This window comes from Lytechinus variegatus, chromosome 4, assembly GCF_018143015.1.
Source record: "Lytechinus variegatus isolate NC3 chromosome 4, Lvar_3.0, whole genome shotgun sequence".
Lineage (NCBI taxonomy): Eukaryota > Metazoa > Echinodermata > Echinoidea > Temnopleuroida > Toxopneustidae > Lytechinus > Lytechinus variegatus.
This window is the reverse complement of record NC_054743.1, coordinates 8,588,785-8,605,453: the sequence shown is the minus strand read 5'-3', so window position 1 is coordinate 8,605,453 and position 16,669 is coordinate 8,588,785. Positions and strand designations below refer to the sequence as shown.

The 16,669-nt window shown below is 36.0% G+C and overlaps 1 protein-coding gene across 2 annotated transcripts in view; it reads right to left on the bottom strand.

Annotated features, from left to right (window-relative positions):
* Positions 1 to 2: 2 nt before the first annotated feature.
* Positions 3 to 16,669, bottom strand: part of LOC121413305 (transient receptor potential cation channel subfamily A member 1 homolog) — a 32,286-nt gene continuing 15,619 nt past the window's right edge. For both annotated transcript variants that reach the window (XM_041606081.1, XM_041606082.1), the window contains 8 exons: positions 15,853 to 16,176; positions 9,040 to 9,174; positions 7,712 to 7,820; positions 6,106 to 6,197; positions 5,391 to 5,612; positions 4,854 to 4,922; positions 3,477 to 3,707; positions 3 to 2,834 (listed from right to left, as the gene is read on the bottom strand). In XM_041606081.1, coding sequence (XP_041462015.1) covers positions 2,709 to 2,834; positions 3,477 to 3,707; positions 4,854 to 4,922; positions 5,391 to 5,612; positions 6,106 to 6,197; positions 7,712 to 7,820; positions 9,040 to 9,174; positions 15,853 to 16,176 — 1,308 coding nt within the window. In that variant the 3' untranslated portion in view covers positions 3 to 2,708. The remainder of the gene's footprint in view (positions 2,835 to 3,476; positions 3,708 to 4,853; positions 4,923 to 5,390; positions 5,613 to 6,105; positions 6,198 to 7,711; positions 7,821 to 9,039; positions 9,175 to 15,852; positions 16,177 to 16,669) is intronic.

Here is a 16,669-nt window from a genome sequence, read left to right as displayed (position 1 = left end):
AAAAACAGTTATTATGCACATTGCCATGAATATTCATTGGGTAAATTGATGCCATGTCCCCTCTTTCAAATTCCTTACGGTATTCCCTGAAATCGTAATTGTACCATTTTACACATGTTTGTATGATTGTGGCCCCCTTGTAATATAATAATTTCCAGTAACGAAAATCAAATGCAGTCAGTAAGTTGTTGAATAAAATTTCTATAATTCTTGGAGGACAAAACAATTATAAAAGACGGAGTTGGGGATATGACATCAATTTGCTCATTGAATATTAATGCATCCATAGAACCGTTTCACCGAAATAATTCAAATATTTAACATGTCATAACTTTGTTATTCTTGTCCGATTTAGATCAATCTTTTATTATATTGTTTGATGTCTTACTTTTTTCGAATCATATTATTTTCACCATGGATGACCACTTTAAGCATGTTTGATTTAACAGAAAAATGGCAGATTTATGTATCACTATAATATTCAAACAGTTTGCAAAATACTGGATAAATGTGGTAAAGCAGTAATTTCGTCAGATTTTTTGTTTGCACATGAAGTATCATATTTGATAAGCCATGTATTTGAGTCCAAAGGTTTGCAATACTTATTGAAGAAAGAGACAAGGGTGGATGCTTAGATTATCATGCACCTTTGTATTCAGTGTGTTTGCTTTGAAATTATATTACACCAATTATCAACTGAACGAGCTGCAAATACCATAGACCTCACGTAGGCCTGTGGGAGTATACTCATAATTCCATTTATTCACCAGTTTTTCTGTCGATTTAGCAATCTAACTGGATTAGATTTTATGATGAAAATTGAAAAAATAGTCATTAGAAGAGTGAAGGTCATATTTTAAAGTGTCTGCCAAGTTAATCACGCCTCTTGTATCAAGTGTTACATGCAACGCTTTGACCAATGAGCTGTTTTGACTGTCTTTTGATTAAAAGTCTTGTATGATTATAATGTTACCTATGTTTAACACGTCATATCACAACCCTTTGAATGCTTCAGTCCTATTAGAAATGCAAGTAGGCTCTACTGGAAAATTATCTTCTATATTATTTCTTATTTTTAAATGAATTTATTTCATTTATTTTGCCCTCTTTTATAACGATTGACTTTTTTCTGTTTGATATTGAGCGGTTTAATATATTTGTTGTTTCTGTCACGAAAAGAAAATGTAAGAATAAAATGATTAACCAGTTATGTTCTATAAATGATTCAAATGCATTCTGGATTTTGTTATCGTCCTGTTCTTGAAATGAAATGAAATACATACGTACACATGATTGATTTCTGCATTATTTTATTTATTTCAAATCAATTCAATCATCGGAAAACAATCTGCCAAAAATGACATTTTTTATATAACATCTCATCTAGATATAATATAACTAATCACTTGTGCTTTACGAAAACATTGTCCCGTTTTCATTTCCGTACCAAACCGTGATCGTAAGATCGTAATGATTTGTCTGAAATATTATAGTACGCTTGTAACATCCAAAAAAAATCTCGCTGTTACTCCTATGTCGTACGGCAAGCTAAACAAAAAGTTCAAGAGTTTGTGGATAAATGAAAGCATTATGCCCCCCCACCCACACACACACACATGTGCCATCCATCTTCTAAATCTGATTGTTTTTTATGCATAATCGTATAAGGAATTGTTGTGTTGTCACAAAGGAAAGAAAGCGCAACACAATTAAGAAAACAAGCAGATTCAGCCATTTTGATGATCAAATACACAATAGAATTTCCAACAAGGTATTCATATTGTTTTAGTAAGAAATATAACACCTTGAACATATTCTATCCTCTCTCGACGATTGCCTTTATAAGATCTTTGGTGATCGTTATCATTTTTGATAAAAAAAAATGATAAGAATTACAAGGAAAAGAAATTACGGAAATGCAGGCTAATAAAATATTGAATCTAAACATAGTTTCGACTACTACATAACATGTATAATGCATAATAAGATGGTCGGAGCGATCTTGGTTATGTAAGCGGTATAATATAGGCCTACATAAAAGATTTAAAAAAGTCATTCATATTGTTCATTTCAAGAAATACGATAATTTTCTTGCACTCGCTCCATCTAAATCAAGGTAGATTGAATTGTGATTCCAAACTAAAAATTCGGATTAAAGCCTATTCCAATATAAAGAGTTTTACGCAGGAAAAAAGGTGACGAAAACATGATAGAAAAGTAATGAAGCTAAGCTTCGGGACGTTTTGCATTATCGATATTTGCACTGCATGAACTGGTCAGTGACTCATCTACTTTGACCGAATTGTGTTTTCTCTTTTAAAATATGAAACAAAATGGCGCGTCTGAAAACAATTCGTGGGTATTTTTGGAGGGGTGAGAAAGTGAGCATTAGTGGGCCAGTGGTCAGGCCATGTCTTATAGAACAAGGTAGTACTGTAGCTTAGGGCCCAATGAGAGGTAAGTTCGCCATTATACTACGTACCACTGACAGCTTTCCCTGTTATCATGGTAGTTACCAAAATGACAAAGTGTCAGATCAGTGCACCATCCTCTTTCATTACCTTGAGTTCTAGACTTGTTTCTCCCACGTAAAATTCGAGATTGAACAACTAAAAGGGAGTGAAAACTCGAGAAAGATCTGGAGAATCAATATTTAGCATAGACATACACAATTCCGCTCGCTGTTTCTGTTTACTTTTCCTATACCTTTATACAGTACTATGTTCAATTTGACCTATCATTCCATTGATTTCGTCTCGCATTTGACGTAGCTTTTGAAGTACGGTTTGGTCAGTTCCACCATCGGTCTGGTCATCCTGACTGCTAGATGAACTCTGCAGTGCAGAAAAACAAAACAAAGAAACAGGAATGATACGATTGCACGCTAATGCAGTGTAAGTGAAAGGAAAATAAAGCCTCATCCGGTTTGGGGGTATATATGTCATTATTTTCAGCCTCCATCGCCTTGAAAAATAAAACGAAATCAATTCCTACGCTTTTTTCAACCTTTATAACACATCCCATCCCCTGAAAAGCATCGTAACAAGTTATCTCGCTTTTTCATTTTGAACATCATACATTATACTCGGGTAAAATTCGCAATCAATTGACCTTCAATACCAGAAGCACTTTGGCAACATTCTTTGTCTTATCCTGCCACGGTAGTCATCTCTTGTCTTCACCATTCCTTTTTTTCAGTTTTGGGAAGGATGAATGTGGGAGTGTGTGTTTGCGCGCGCGTGTGTGTTTGTTCATTACTGGGTTCGTGGGGGTGTGGGTTTGTGTCTCCTGGCTGTTTGGAATCGGGATTTGTAAGCATGTGCGTGTGTGTGTGTATGTGTGGCGTCAAAGGGGTATCGAAATTGGTACAATGGACTTCGCTTGTGCTTCCAGAAACTCCCAGGGTAGGAGTCTAAACCACCACCCCCACCAAAATCGGCTATTTAAGTAAGAAACATTCTTCCTACATTAATTACCTTTGCGCGAAGTTCTTTTCTCTCCTGGTTCTTCAAACAGACCTCTCGAACGCTTTCTCGAAGCTTTTCAAAATCGAAGACAGAAGTAAACCAAGATCGAAACCTTGCTGCTCTGGATTGACGTGAAAGTCGCATGTTCATTGACTGAACCGTGATAGGAAGCCATCTTATGACGTATTTACGTAATGGGGTACCAAAAGCCATATTCTCTCCTGATATCACACGATCCACCTGAGCAAAGTTTCAATACCACAAATAACTTTAGTTATTACACAAAACGTTTTAATGTAATTTAGCATAGATGATTTCGAAGCACAAGGAAATGACAAGCGACGTTTAGGCGTATTACAATGCACAAAAGAAACCAAATTGGGCAACAATCAAAACCTACTTGACTTGACTCTAATGAATAGGGAAATATTTCGTAATCTACATGACTATTCATATCATTTTCCTTGAGAAACTTTGTAATATCAGGCATACATGTAGGTCTGATGGACGATATACAAAATGAAATTGTGTAAGGTAATGAACAGATACAGGATACGTATGACGTCTATAGGACAACAAGTGGAATGCCTCTGGCCGTCTCACCTGCATCACGCGGTTCAATATAGCAGCAGTGCTGACTTTGAATACTACTCTAACTCGCACAAGATGTTCAATGATACATGGTTACTCTTATGTCCACTTTTCATGAATCAGATCCATAAACTTTCAAAGTTATGATGGTAATTCAACAGATACACCCAATTCGGCCAAAGTTCATTGACCTTTGACCTTGGTCATGTGACCTGAAACGCGCACAGGATGTTCAGTGATACTTGATTACTCTAATGTCCAAGTTTAATGAACTAGACCAATAAACTTTCAAAGTTATGATGGTAATTCAACAGATACCCCCGATTCGGCCAAAGTTCATTGACCCTAAATGACCTTTGACCTTAATCATGAGACCTGAAACTTGCACAAAATTTTCAGTGATGCTTGATTACTATTATGTCCAAGTTTCATGAACTAGGTCCATACATTTTCTAAGTTATGATGACATTTCAAAAACTTAACCTCAGGTTAAGATTTTGATGCTGATTCCTCCAACATGGTCTAAGTTCATTGACCCTAAATGACCTTTGACCTTGGTCATGTGACATGAAACTCTAATAGGATGTTCAGTAATACTTGATTAACCTTATGGCCAAGTTTTATTAACTAGGTCCATATACTTTCTAATTTATGACATCATTTCAAAAACTTAACCTCAGGTTAAGATTTGATGTTGACGCCGCCCCCGCCGCCGCCGCCGCCGCCGCCGCCGTCGGAAAAGCGGCGCCTATAGTCTCACTTTGCTTCGCAGGTGAGACAAAAATGAAAACCCACCTTTAACTTCATGTAATAGAATGTTGCCTTCTGTCTAATGCGATGAATGTCCTCAACGGCTACACCAACCTGTGAAAAACATTGAATACCTTAATTCATCATCACCCAAGAGTAGAGTTAAAACTTTTTATTAAGTTTGTTTTTGGAAAGAAATACAGAATATCATGCTTACAATTTTTTCAAAAAACAAGTTAATTCATGATTTCTACTGGTACTATGCCTTTCGGAAAAAAAAATTGTACAAAAACAGGAAATCTGAAGATCTTGATACTGCTCCTGCAGTTGAGCCGCGGATTTCCTACCTGTAGTGTAATATTTGCTATTGAGACAAGTTATAGATGTGGTACACGTGCTGGTAGCACAACTTCGAATATATAATGATAATAAACACAGCATCTATCTCGTAAACTATTCTGAGGCGCAGAGGAATGGAGGGATTACGGAGGGGAAAAATGAATCACGAATTAAATGACTGAACCACAAACAAATCAATTTAAAGTCTGCTGACTGATATACAAAACACAACCGAAGTCGTACCAACAAGTTCATGGCAATGATGGGCATCGTGATGACAAAGACAACAAAGGTGATGCTGGTAATGATGTCTGAGAAGACAGCAGTCAGAATGTAGTCTTCCACTGGGCTCTCGTTCTTAGTCCCAAGGTAGTTCTGAGAGTGAAACATCCGACTAAAGTCCAGCTCTCCTGTCGTCATGGCAAACGTTCGAAGAAAGGCATCCCCGAAGGAATGGAAATCAGTCTGGAGATGGGTAAATTTATAATGGAAGTAATAGTGTTAATAGGGTATCGAATTCATATGTAGGCCAATGCTGGAATCCAGTAGAGTAGCGAATGAAAGATATCTACTTTGTTCTGATTCAGATCCAAAGATTAACTAAATTGTGTCATTCTTGATTTAATATTACAAAGCGATATAAAGCATATAATCCCTTCCACTATTTATATACCCTTTTCTATGTTTGTTTAATGTAAGAACTTATATTCATCCCCTATGCCTTCTAACAACTGCCAACATTTTTTTTCATCCGTTTACTCATCCCAATTCTCTTTTTATTCTGCTCACTCCCCCCCCCCCCCCCCGCTCTCTCTATTTATGATTGTTTTTTTTTTGGGGGGGGAGTTCGGTAATCTGGATCGGAAATATCCTTGTTCATGATTATGAAGATGACAAACTTACTTATAATCTAGACATTCTTTGGGTGAAGATTCAAGCTTTAACGACAGTCATATACCTGATTTAAAAGTAAGGTGTTGAAGGCCAAAGCGAATGCCACAATGAAGAGCAAGATGACGGCAAGAAATTGAACAGTACTGAGAAGGACATCTGAATAGAAATTGGAACCAAAAAAAAATATACAGGCATACAGTGCGTTTAAAAAAAAAAGTAATCCAAGTCTAGGGCGCCAATATTCAAAGCCCATTTAATCATGAAAATTCATTTTGCTTGGATATAAGAGAGGAAGTCCTCAGCTTTCCATTAATATCCTATTTGTACCATATTTTGTGTCATGCATGACCGAATAAATTGATGGGACAGTCCCCTCCCCCTAATTTTTTTTTTTGCTTGTCAATTTTTTCCTGCGTCCCCCCTAAATTCACGTGGACCCCCCCCCCTAAAATTTAGGTTCATGAACTTTTTTTTTTTGCTTGTCAAAAATGTTTGGTTACCAACTCCTAAAATTTATGTTGATAACCTTTTTGGGGGGCGCTTGCCCATTTTTTTACCTGTGTCCATCCCAAAATTTCAGGTGGACACCCCCTAAATTTTTTGGCTTCCGCCGCCAATGTATCCTTCCACGTTGTCAGCTATGTGTGCAAATGAGAGGACATGTTGAACGTGTGGGTGAATAAGAAGTACAGGTAAGACATTCAACTTTAAATCTTCATTTCGTAGGAATGACTTGACTCTTCATTCCAAAAATTACCTTGAAAGACATTTTATTTTATCAAGCGCACATTGTACCTGCTTTACCAAACTTGGAAAATATGGAATCTGCACCTGTTGTCTTAGACATCAATTAATTCGTTCATGCGTGACACAAATGGTACAAGTAGGGTAGCGATGGAAAGCTGACTAGTTTCCTTTTTAAATCCATGAAGAATTATTTCACAAAATAAAACCATGATTCGAATATCAGCCCTCTAGATTTGGACTACCTTTTTTTCTGAAACGCACTGTATATCCTCAAAAACGAAATAAAAACGAATGCCTTGTATTTCATATCTTGTTTTTTAAATGAAAGACTCCTTGTTTCATTAAACATCAGTCACCCTGAAACTCTTTGCTCTAAGATCTACATGCACGAAGCCCTCTAACAAAGATCAACATAGGGACGCACACTTCTGTTTATCTAGATGAGTATCTACAAATGAGATATGTTTTCGATATAATCACAAGAAATGAAATTGCTAATATTTATAATTCAAACCTTTGCCATATGATAGGCCATTCATGAACTTTCATTATTATATTGAAGATATGTTTGTAAGGGATGCAGCCGAGAGTACCCCCAATTTGGCGATAAGGAATCTCAGAGAACTAATGATGTCCCAATTTATCTTCATGAAAAAGAATCAAAATGTTTATATAATTTGCTTTATGTACTGTATATATTGCGGGGTCGCGGGATCCTACGATATTAGTGGAACTGTGGCCAGTGCAGAAAGAGTTGCGATCAATCGCAACTCTAAAAATCACGCGCAACTTGATTTCCAACCAATCAACAGCGCGCATTTGGGACTTGCAATCGATTTTTTGACTTGCTTTTAAACGCAACTCTTTCTGCAATGGACCCCTGGTCAATTAGAGACGTGCAGCCATATTTCAGTGGGCCATACCTTCAAACATGATGACGTAGATACCGAGGCTTGATGTTTGTCGAACGTAGAGGGTGAGGTTGATCCATGCCAGAAAGATAGCCAATGCACCACACTGCCATTGCCATTTCTGTACACGATATACACAATATCATAAATTTATTATGAACATGAATACAATGAAAGCTATATCAATGCTATAATAGTTCACCGAACACGTCCTATTGAAAGAAAATATATATATACGAAATATAGACACGAGATGAGCGATACATCTCCTTGGATCGGGAAATTCGCAAGACATCAAAATACTATTTTGTGAAAATGAAAGAACATTACTTCGTTATGAATGAATGAACGAATCATACAATAAACATACATTTAAAATCAGTCTATCAATTCATGTTTGTTTACTAAAATACTGGTTTAATTATTCCAATGAAGTTATTTTATTAATAAAATTATATCAAAATCTGAATTTAAAAAAGTTTTATACACCCAGACAGAGAAGCCATAAAAGTTATTGGGATTGCTTTATAAGCAGGCCATGGATAATACAATATATCATTACAATCAAAACAGTGATATTTCATTTGAATATGGTAATAATTATCAAACAGCACTCCTCTCCTCATATTAGCTCACAAAAGCATAAACACACGTTTGATGCCGTAAACCTTGTTTCGTCGTTTATAATTCAAGAAAGGCACGTACAAATTTGTGTAAGAAGTAAAAAATCTGCTAGCTCCTAAAGCTAGCTAACCAATTAGAGTAAAATTTACAGAGCAAAATGCTAAAAAATCATTCAAATTGGATAACAAATAACAAAGTTATTGAATTTTGAATAATTGCATTATTCAATTGAAATAGTTTTAGCCATGTTTTCATGAATAGGCTGATGATGTCACATCCCAACTTTCCTTTTTCTTATGTTATTGCATGAAATCATAATTTTGTCATGAATGTGCAGATGATATGTCTCCATTATGATGAAATTGGTTGCAGCAATAAATAACTAATGCACTTAATTAGTTGTCAATCCAAACCAATCGTTTTAGCTCTTGGTAGAATTTTTAAATAAACCTAGTTTGATATAACAAAATACAAAAGAACTGGGGATGTGACATCTGCAAAAACTGTTTCACCGGAATAATGAAAATCTTTGAAATTCAATCATTTCGTTGAAATATCAGATTTTGATTAAATTTTCAGCATTTTGCTTTGTGAATTTTACTCTGATTGAAATATAAATATTTCTAAGCATCTATATTTTTCAATGCATCGTTACTTTAAAGAAAATAACAAAACGAAACATTTTCCACAAAACTATATAGTGCACTGTACAATACCTGTCTTAACACATATTCTTCGTATCGGGCTTCACTGACTGGTATTACGAGACAGAATGTCAACACGTAGATAGACCACTCTAAAAGACTTTGGTAATTAAAGTAACTCTGTCCTTGGCTGTACAACTGAAATACCTACAGGAAAATACACGAAAGATTAACATTAACATCTCTTTGAGCAAAGCGAGGATCTGAATATATTGGCCTACCAAGTTTCACTGCTGAAATGAAAATGCACTTCTTTGCCGATTCAATCTGGACCTTATCTATATAGAACAAATTTCCAATACACATGTTTTGAACAAGATGCAAGGTGTACTGAAATCACCATTAACCTATATAAAACTAGACCATTTTGACAGGTTACATCAAAACATTGTTTGTCACATTTTCGTCACGCATCGATCATGATACCCGGCCATAATAAGGAAATGGTACTGTTTACCAAACTAGACCTTTCCTATCCGGGTTGAAAAGAACGATTATCATTGAAAGAATATGAAATGGGTGACAGAAATCGTATGTGTGGGAGATGTGTGTGGGAGATGTGTGTGGGAGATGTGTGTGTGAGGTTGTGAGTGTGATGTTGTGAGTGTGATGGTGTGTATTGAAAGTAAGATAGAAGCAGGCTGAAGAGGGTGTTGAAATTCTTCTATCTTCATGACCTGCATCGATCTTTTAAACGGAAATATAAATGTTACCTTCTTACTCATTAAGGTAGTTTTATATTTGCCTCTCCTTTCCCTTTATTCGTATTTTACTTTCTTTTGCTTTGTCTGGGGTTTTGAGGTTAAGGATCTATTTTTTCTAATGTAATTTATGTATTCCATTTTTTTTCCATTCATTTGGGGATTGACCTTGATAGATCAATATGGCCTTTGTCAATCCCCTCCAAGTTTTGATCTTCTATGTCTTTTTTATGTAATATATTGTAACTATTTATACTTGTTTTGTTATCATCTATGTATGTATTCGATTGCAATGACATTGTATGTTTTTATTCAATATGTGGAAAATAAATTGAATTTAATTGAATATAGTCATTATACAGCACGTGTAATTCAGCTGTGAATATTGCCGCAAGCATAATTTTGCGGTAATTTTTATATAGCTTTTATCTATATGTTAATCCAGTTCAATTAACAGAGGGTGTATAGAGCTGCATTATTTTTTGCGCAATTTTGGGAGAATAACATTGAGGTCATACTGAAGGAAAGGAACGTAGAATTATTAAATTATTATTGTACAGCAAGACAAGACCAGGGACATCAAAACGCTGCATTCGGTATCAACAAGAATAGAAAGAAACAAGTTTTGGACAACTGTCGTAGAAGGCTCGACAGAAGTAGACGAGATTGGCAAAACTACAAACTTCAAGAATAGAATACAGCAATGTGAATGTATATGTAGTCATGCACCGTATAAAAGTAACCTACTCTGGAAATCTACCTTAGAAATCTGATAATTTTCTTGCAACACGGACAGATATCTCCCAACAACCTCACTATGACTGGAGAAGAAAGTGTTGCAACTGGAAAGAAGAAAAGTGAGAAGTGACCACTAGAAAGAAAAAAAATGAAGTAAATGTCAGTATGACCACAACGACGAAGAAAAATGCCGAGACGTGCGTATGGGATGATTGAGGTAGCAAATGAAGACACCGATGCTCTCATCATTGACCCCATCAACACCAAGCAAGCTCAAATTGGTCACCAGCGTCATGAAAAATGACATCAATAGGAGCCATCGTGTAACGCCAAGAAGACGAACCGAATCATCTCGGAACTCAAGAGCGATGATCATAAAAATTCGCAAGATACAACATGAGGCAAAAGGTCTACGCTGCAAGAACCAAACTGAGATCACTGACAAATATGAAGGTTTTCATCCGTGAAGACTTAACTTCGATCCGACAAGAAATCGTCAGACAAGCTCTGAAAAGTGACGCTATTACGAAAGCCTGGAAGATAGAAGGCAGGATCCGCGTCATTACAGAGGCGAGATCGTCACCATCCGTAACCTAGCAGATCTCGACAGACTTTAACTTCAGTCAACATGCTCACACGTAAGCACAATCTGTACATTCTACCTAGTCCATCGATGAACATTGCTTTTACATGTATCTATTGTTCTAAAAGTGTATGATAAGAAATCGATTTTATGTGTGAAATATTCCAATTGGTCACATGTTAAATGTGGAAATGTGACAGACGATCTATTTTACCCAACGCAAGATTGGATATGTAACCTTTATTATATGAATCAACTCCCCTGAAAAAATATACAACCCATCCAGAAAATTCTGAATCTTTTGCCCTAGAGGACAATGATTTGGATATATATGTCTTTCCAGAAGCATGAAAATAGGGCATTTAAATGTTCGCAGTCTACGAAATAAAAAAAAGATGATATACAATTTTTTCTCAGTGCAAATCCATACATCTTTGCGCTATCTGAGACTTGGCTTGATCGTGATTTCCCAACCGGCTATTTACATATTTTTTTGAGAGAAAAAATAGAGAGGGTAGTAGCGGATGAGGCGTAGGGTGTTATATAAAGACAAACATACATGTAGTCTATAAGAGAAGACAAGACCTTGAAGACAACTCAGAACTGATGTGGATTGAATTTCAATTGAAAAAGTCATAGACCATACCTTCTTGGAATAGTATACCGACAACCTAAGGAAACGATTAATGAATTTGAAAATACTGAACTTAATATAGAAAATGTTGGTAATTATTAACAGATAGGGTATTAATTACAGGGGATATGAAACTGCAATGTGCTAACCTGTAATAACTTGTCACAAAGAGTATTACAAATGTGTGAAACATTTGAACTTAAATGATTTCAAATCCCACTCGTATTACACCATATACATGTAGTAAAACATTAATTGATCTTTTTGTTTCCCATGTTTTTGGTCCATTAAGGTCTGGAGTTCAGTCTATTGGTTTAAGTGACCATTCTTTAATCTATGCTGTCTTAAAAGAGAATAGTGTGAAATATAAGCCAAAGATCTCGTAAATGCGGTCTCTCCTAGCCTGGGGCGTTTTGGGGAGTGAAAGTTATATACTGTACGTATGGTCACTCCCCACTAACGCCTGGGAGCCCTACCTATATTTCCACACATACGGGTACAAGACCAGAAACTTTCGCCCCGAGAATTCTACTTTCCCTCTAAAAGATCTAGCCCTAAAACATGTACATGGGGTCCAACTTCATTTCCAACATTTCTGCGATATTGATTTCATTTTTAAAGAAGAATTCATTAAAAAAAACGAGAGATTTGTTTTGAAAAGATGGAAAGACGCAAATCCCGCGATTTGCGTGCTGTCGCCAAGCGGAAGACAAAGAAATCAAGATGGCGACGTAAACACGGAAGTAAGCTCTTTCCATCTTTTCAAAACAAATCTCTCGTTTTTTTAATGAATTCTTCTTTAAAAATGAAATCAATATCGCAGAAATGTTGGAAATGAAGTTGGACCCCATGTACATGTTTTAGGGCTAGATCTTTTAGAGGGAAAGTAGAATTCTCGGGGGCGAAAGTTTCTGGTCTTGTACCCGTATGTGTGGAAATATAGGTAGGGCTCCCAGGCGTTAGTGGGGAGTGACCATACGTACAGTATATAACTTTCACTCCCCAAAACGCCCCAGGCTAATCTCTCCGTAAATTGGACTATGAATTGTTCTTGAAAGATCTGTCTAGTGTGGACTGGAGCTCTTTATTTACCGATATAAACAATGTGGACAAAATGTGGATACTCTTTAAAGCAAAGTTTATTGAACTATGTGATAAGCATGCGCCATACATCACTATACGTAAAGTCAAAACCAGCACCATGGTTTACAGATGAATATTTATTATTTTCAAGAGCAAAATTTGTATAGTGTAAACATTTATCTGATGTAAGTCAAATTGAACACGTCTGGAAAAATATAAATGCACACGAAATAAAATAAATAGCATGAACAAAAAACCGTGAAACGGGAATATTCTTGTAATGAGTTCAAAGATTTTTCAAGAAACGATCTAAAACAAAAATGGAACGTAATAAAAGAACTCCTCCTAGCCAATAAGTTGGAGTCTCAAAACGACTCTAAGATAGAACATGAAGGTATGACGATTGTCACGAGCGAAACTGCTCTAATTAACTTATTAATCTACAGGCTACTTAACCACCTTGAATAAAAGACCGAAGGATATTCAAGATATAAATGAAGTTATCAATTTAATGTCACAAAATATGTCATTAACATCGAATCGTTGAGAACATAAGTATATTGCCAAATGGATACTCAATTAATCTTTGCATATAGAAATCATAAAATGGCGTACTTGCATAAGAGAAGGAGTATAATCATCATTGATTGTCCCAAGTTTATGGGAGGAGATCGATCTGAAAAAAGGCCTTTAAATTATGTCACCGAAAGTCTTGGAAAGTTTATCAATTACTTGATCAAACCTCAATCGGGTAAATGTGGAGTTCGAAAACAGGAGAGATCGACAAACCACGACGACTACGAAGATGGGACGATTATGACGAAGAAAAAGTATGCCGATGAACGACGAAGAACAAATATATTAAAACAAAGGTTTCTATAAACGACACAGAATTGTATGACTTTAAATAGCAAAATACAACTTGGTTCATTTTCGTAAGGATAATTACATACACTTTGAAGAATGGAGTAAGATAAGAAATATGTCATTTGGTGACAAAATGAGCAGAATATATATATATATATATGTAAAATTTATCTTTCTATCTGGAAACAGACATGCCATATTAAGCATAAGAATGGCATAAACATTAAAAACAATTATAAACCAAACTTTACTTACAATTCGGCATTAAGAAGAGAGGAACCTGCCTGCACTGGGTCGAGTGGCACACGCCCTTTGCTTGGTTAGGAAAACACCCCAAATCGGAGACTTTCTTCTCCAAAATCAAAAGTCAGAGTGAGCTGGCTTGGCTTTCTTGCCAGCACATCAAACAGAAATATGTAACACAAAGAGTCTGTAATCCTACACACCTGTTTACCTATTGTCTACTTTTTATGAAAACACAGCCTGCCGAAATACCAGGCAACCTATCATGCCTACAGTTTAGTTACTATGGGTAACATGCCTATTGAAATGCCAGGCAACCTACCATGACAACAGAATACTAAGGTATACAGTGCACATCTGTACATGGAATTTAACAAAAGAGTTATCGAGATTTGAATAAGATCCTACAATGATTGAAAACAATGTAAACATTGGTAATATATTTAATGAAACGTCTAATTCTATTGCAGATAAAATAAAGAGCTCCGGTACGCAAAGACAAAATTATTTGGATACTGATTATAGTTATATGAATAATGTACCATCCTCAGAGAGTGCCCTCATTTTTTCTGAAATTAAAGAGGAGTTTGTATTGAAAGAACTGAATGGTATTGACACCCGCAAAGCCTATGGTCTCGATGACTTGTTAAAGGTTGCTGAAATAATTATTTTCAAACCAGTTACATGTATATACAACTGTTAACTTAAAACAGGTAGTGTACCCAATGATTTTAAGCTATAAAAAATAATACCCATATATAAAAGACAACCGATGAACTACAGACCCATTTCTATCTTATCAATTGTAAGTAAAATTTTTAAAAAAGGCAGCCCATAAACAGCTAAATGAGTATCTCAACGATCATTGCCTGTTGACTGACAGCCATTCTGGTTTCCGGCCTTTCCACTCAACCAACTCTTGCCTTCTTGATATTTCAGAATACATCTTAAGGCATGGTCACACCGCCCGAGCGTTGTTGGAGCGGTCGTGGAGCGGTAGGGAAAGAGGGCCGAATTTCGCTCACAAAAATGGGGAAAAAATCGAAAACATAAATCGAAAAAAAAACTATCGAAATCGAAAATGGTGAACAGTAGCAAGCGGTGATGATTTTTTTCTCTCCGCCCCACGACCGCTCCAACAACGCTCGGGCGGTAGGGAAAGAGGGCCGAATTTCGCTCACAAAATCGGGGGAAAAATCGAAAACAAAAATAAAAAACAAAATAAAAACAATCGAAATCGAAAATGGTGAACGGTAGCGAGCGGTGATGATTTTTTCTCTCCACTCCACGACCGCTCCAACAACGCTCGGGCGGTGTGACCATGCCTTTAAGGCATGGTCACACCACCCGAGCGTTGTTTTGTGACGGACGGACGACATTTGGATGACTAAGTCTCGCCTTTACCTCTGGTGGGCGAGACAAAAATGAATATAGTTAGTTTAAATCATGTATAACAGACCTTTTTATCAAGTTATTTTTCCTTTTTTTATAAATACTGCCAAAATTTCCACAAAGGGGGAGGGGGGTCCTGTGCAATTAGAGAATCGTTTCGTTTTATTTAATTGTTATTCTATCATACTAATAAATTGTACTATAATCTGATTGTTTATTTCTCAGTTTTCATATATTTTTTAAATTGTTCATGCCAGTAGCATGATCATTATCGCTATTTCATTTTATTTTAATGTATTTTTATTGTTACATTTCGACCACTCTGTGTATCTATTGTGTATTTTCAATTTGATATGTATGCTTTCATTTTATTCTTTTATATTGTCTGCAGTTTTTTTCTTTTGAATTAATTCTGTATTATGTATTTTATTATGATTGTTTTATGTATTTTCATGTGTACAGGGCTCTCTCGAAAAGCAGTTTTTATGTACTGAAGAGACCACCCTGTCTAACGAAAACGGAAATAAATAAATAACTATCGAATATTCCAAGACTTAGAGCTTATGTGAAACCTAATCAATTACCTCTTTGATAACATTGAGGACAACCAACGTCAACAGGAATCCAGCACTGTTACTCCCAAAGAAATACTTTGCAGCTTCAGAATACGTTTCATCAGGTAACAGCTTGCTCGGATCGTAGACCCAATCGACGTGGGTGTCATTGTAGAACGTGAAGTAAAAAGAAGGGGGATTCACCAACACGTATCCAGTGAGAAAAATTAGAAAGATGAGATACACAAGGAGAGAGACCAAGTTCAATGCGAATCCAAAGACTCGCCATTTGTGTTCGATGAGCTTGATGGAGAGAGGATGGGTCAGAAGATGGACGTGGCGCACCTGTTCTTGCTGGAAGAAAGATTTTTCATATTAACGATTTTAATCCTATATACACATGTATTTTATAGACTAATGATTAAAAGAATAACAAAAAGGTTACCACTAACTAATGAAATGTTACCACTAACAGACAATAGTATAAAATTACATCAATTAATAAGCTAATTTGTAGAACAAATCAAAATGGGGTCTGAGGGGACCGAAGGCCGACTTACATCCCAGGATCGGCACCTGGTCTGACCCTAATTGTGTTCCCACATTATTTACAGAAGGAGTTTTTGAAGATGATCATGTATCTATTCTGATTAAAGTGAAAAACGTGAACACAGAGTCGTCTCTTTCGAATTACCTTATCACACAGGGGTAACATAACAAATAAAGGTTAATGTATTACTTTCATTATCATCATATTTACAATTTCGTCACTCAAAAGATATGATATTTGATAAATAGGATCAGTATGGATTTATATGACCGAAATATGATATTCATTTTATATTAT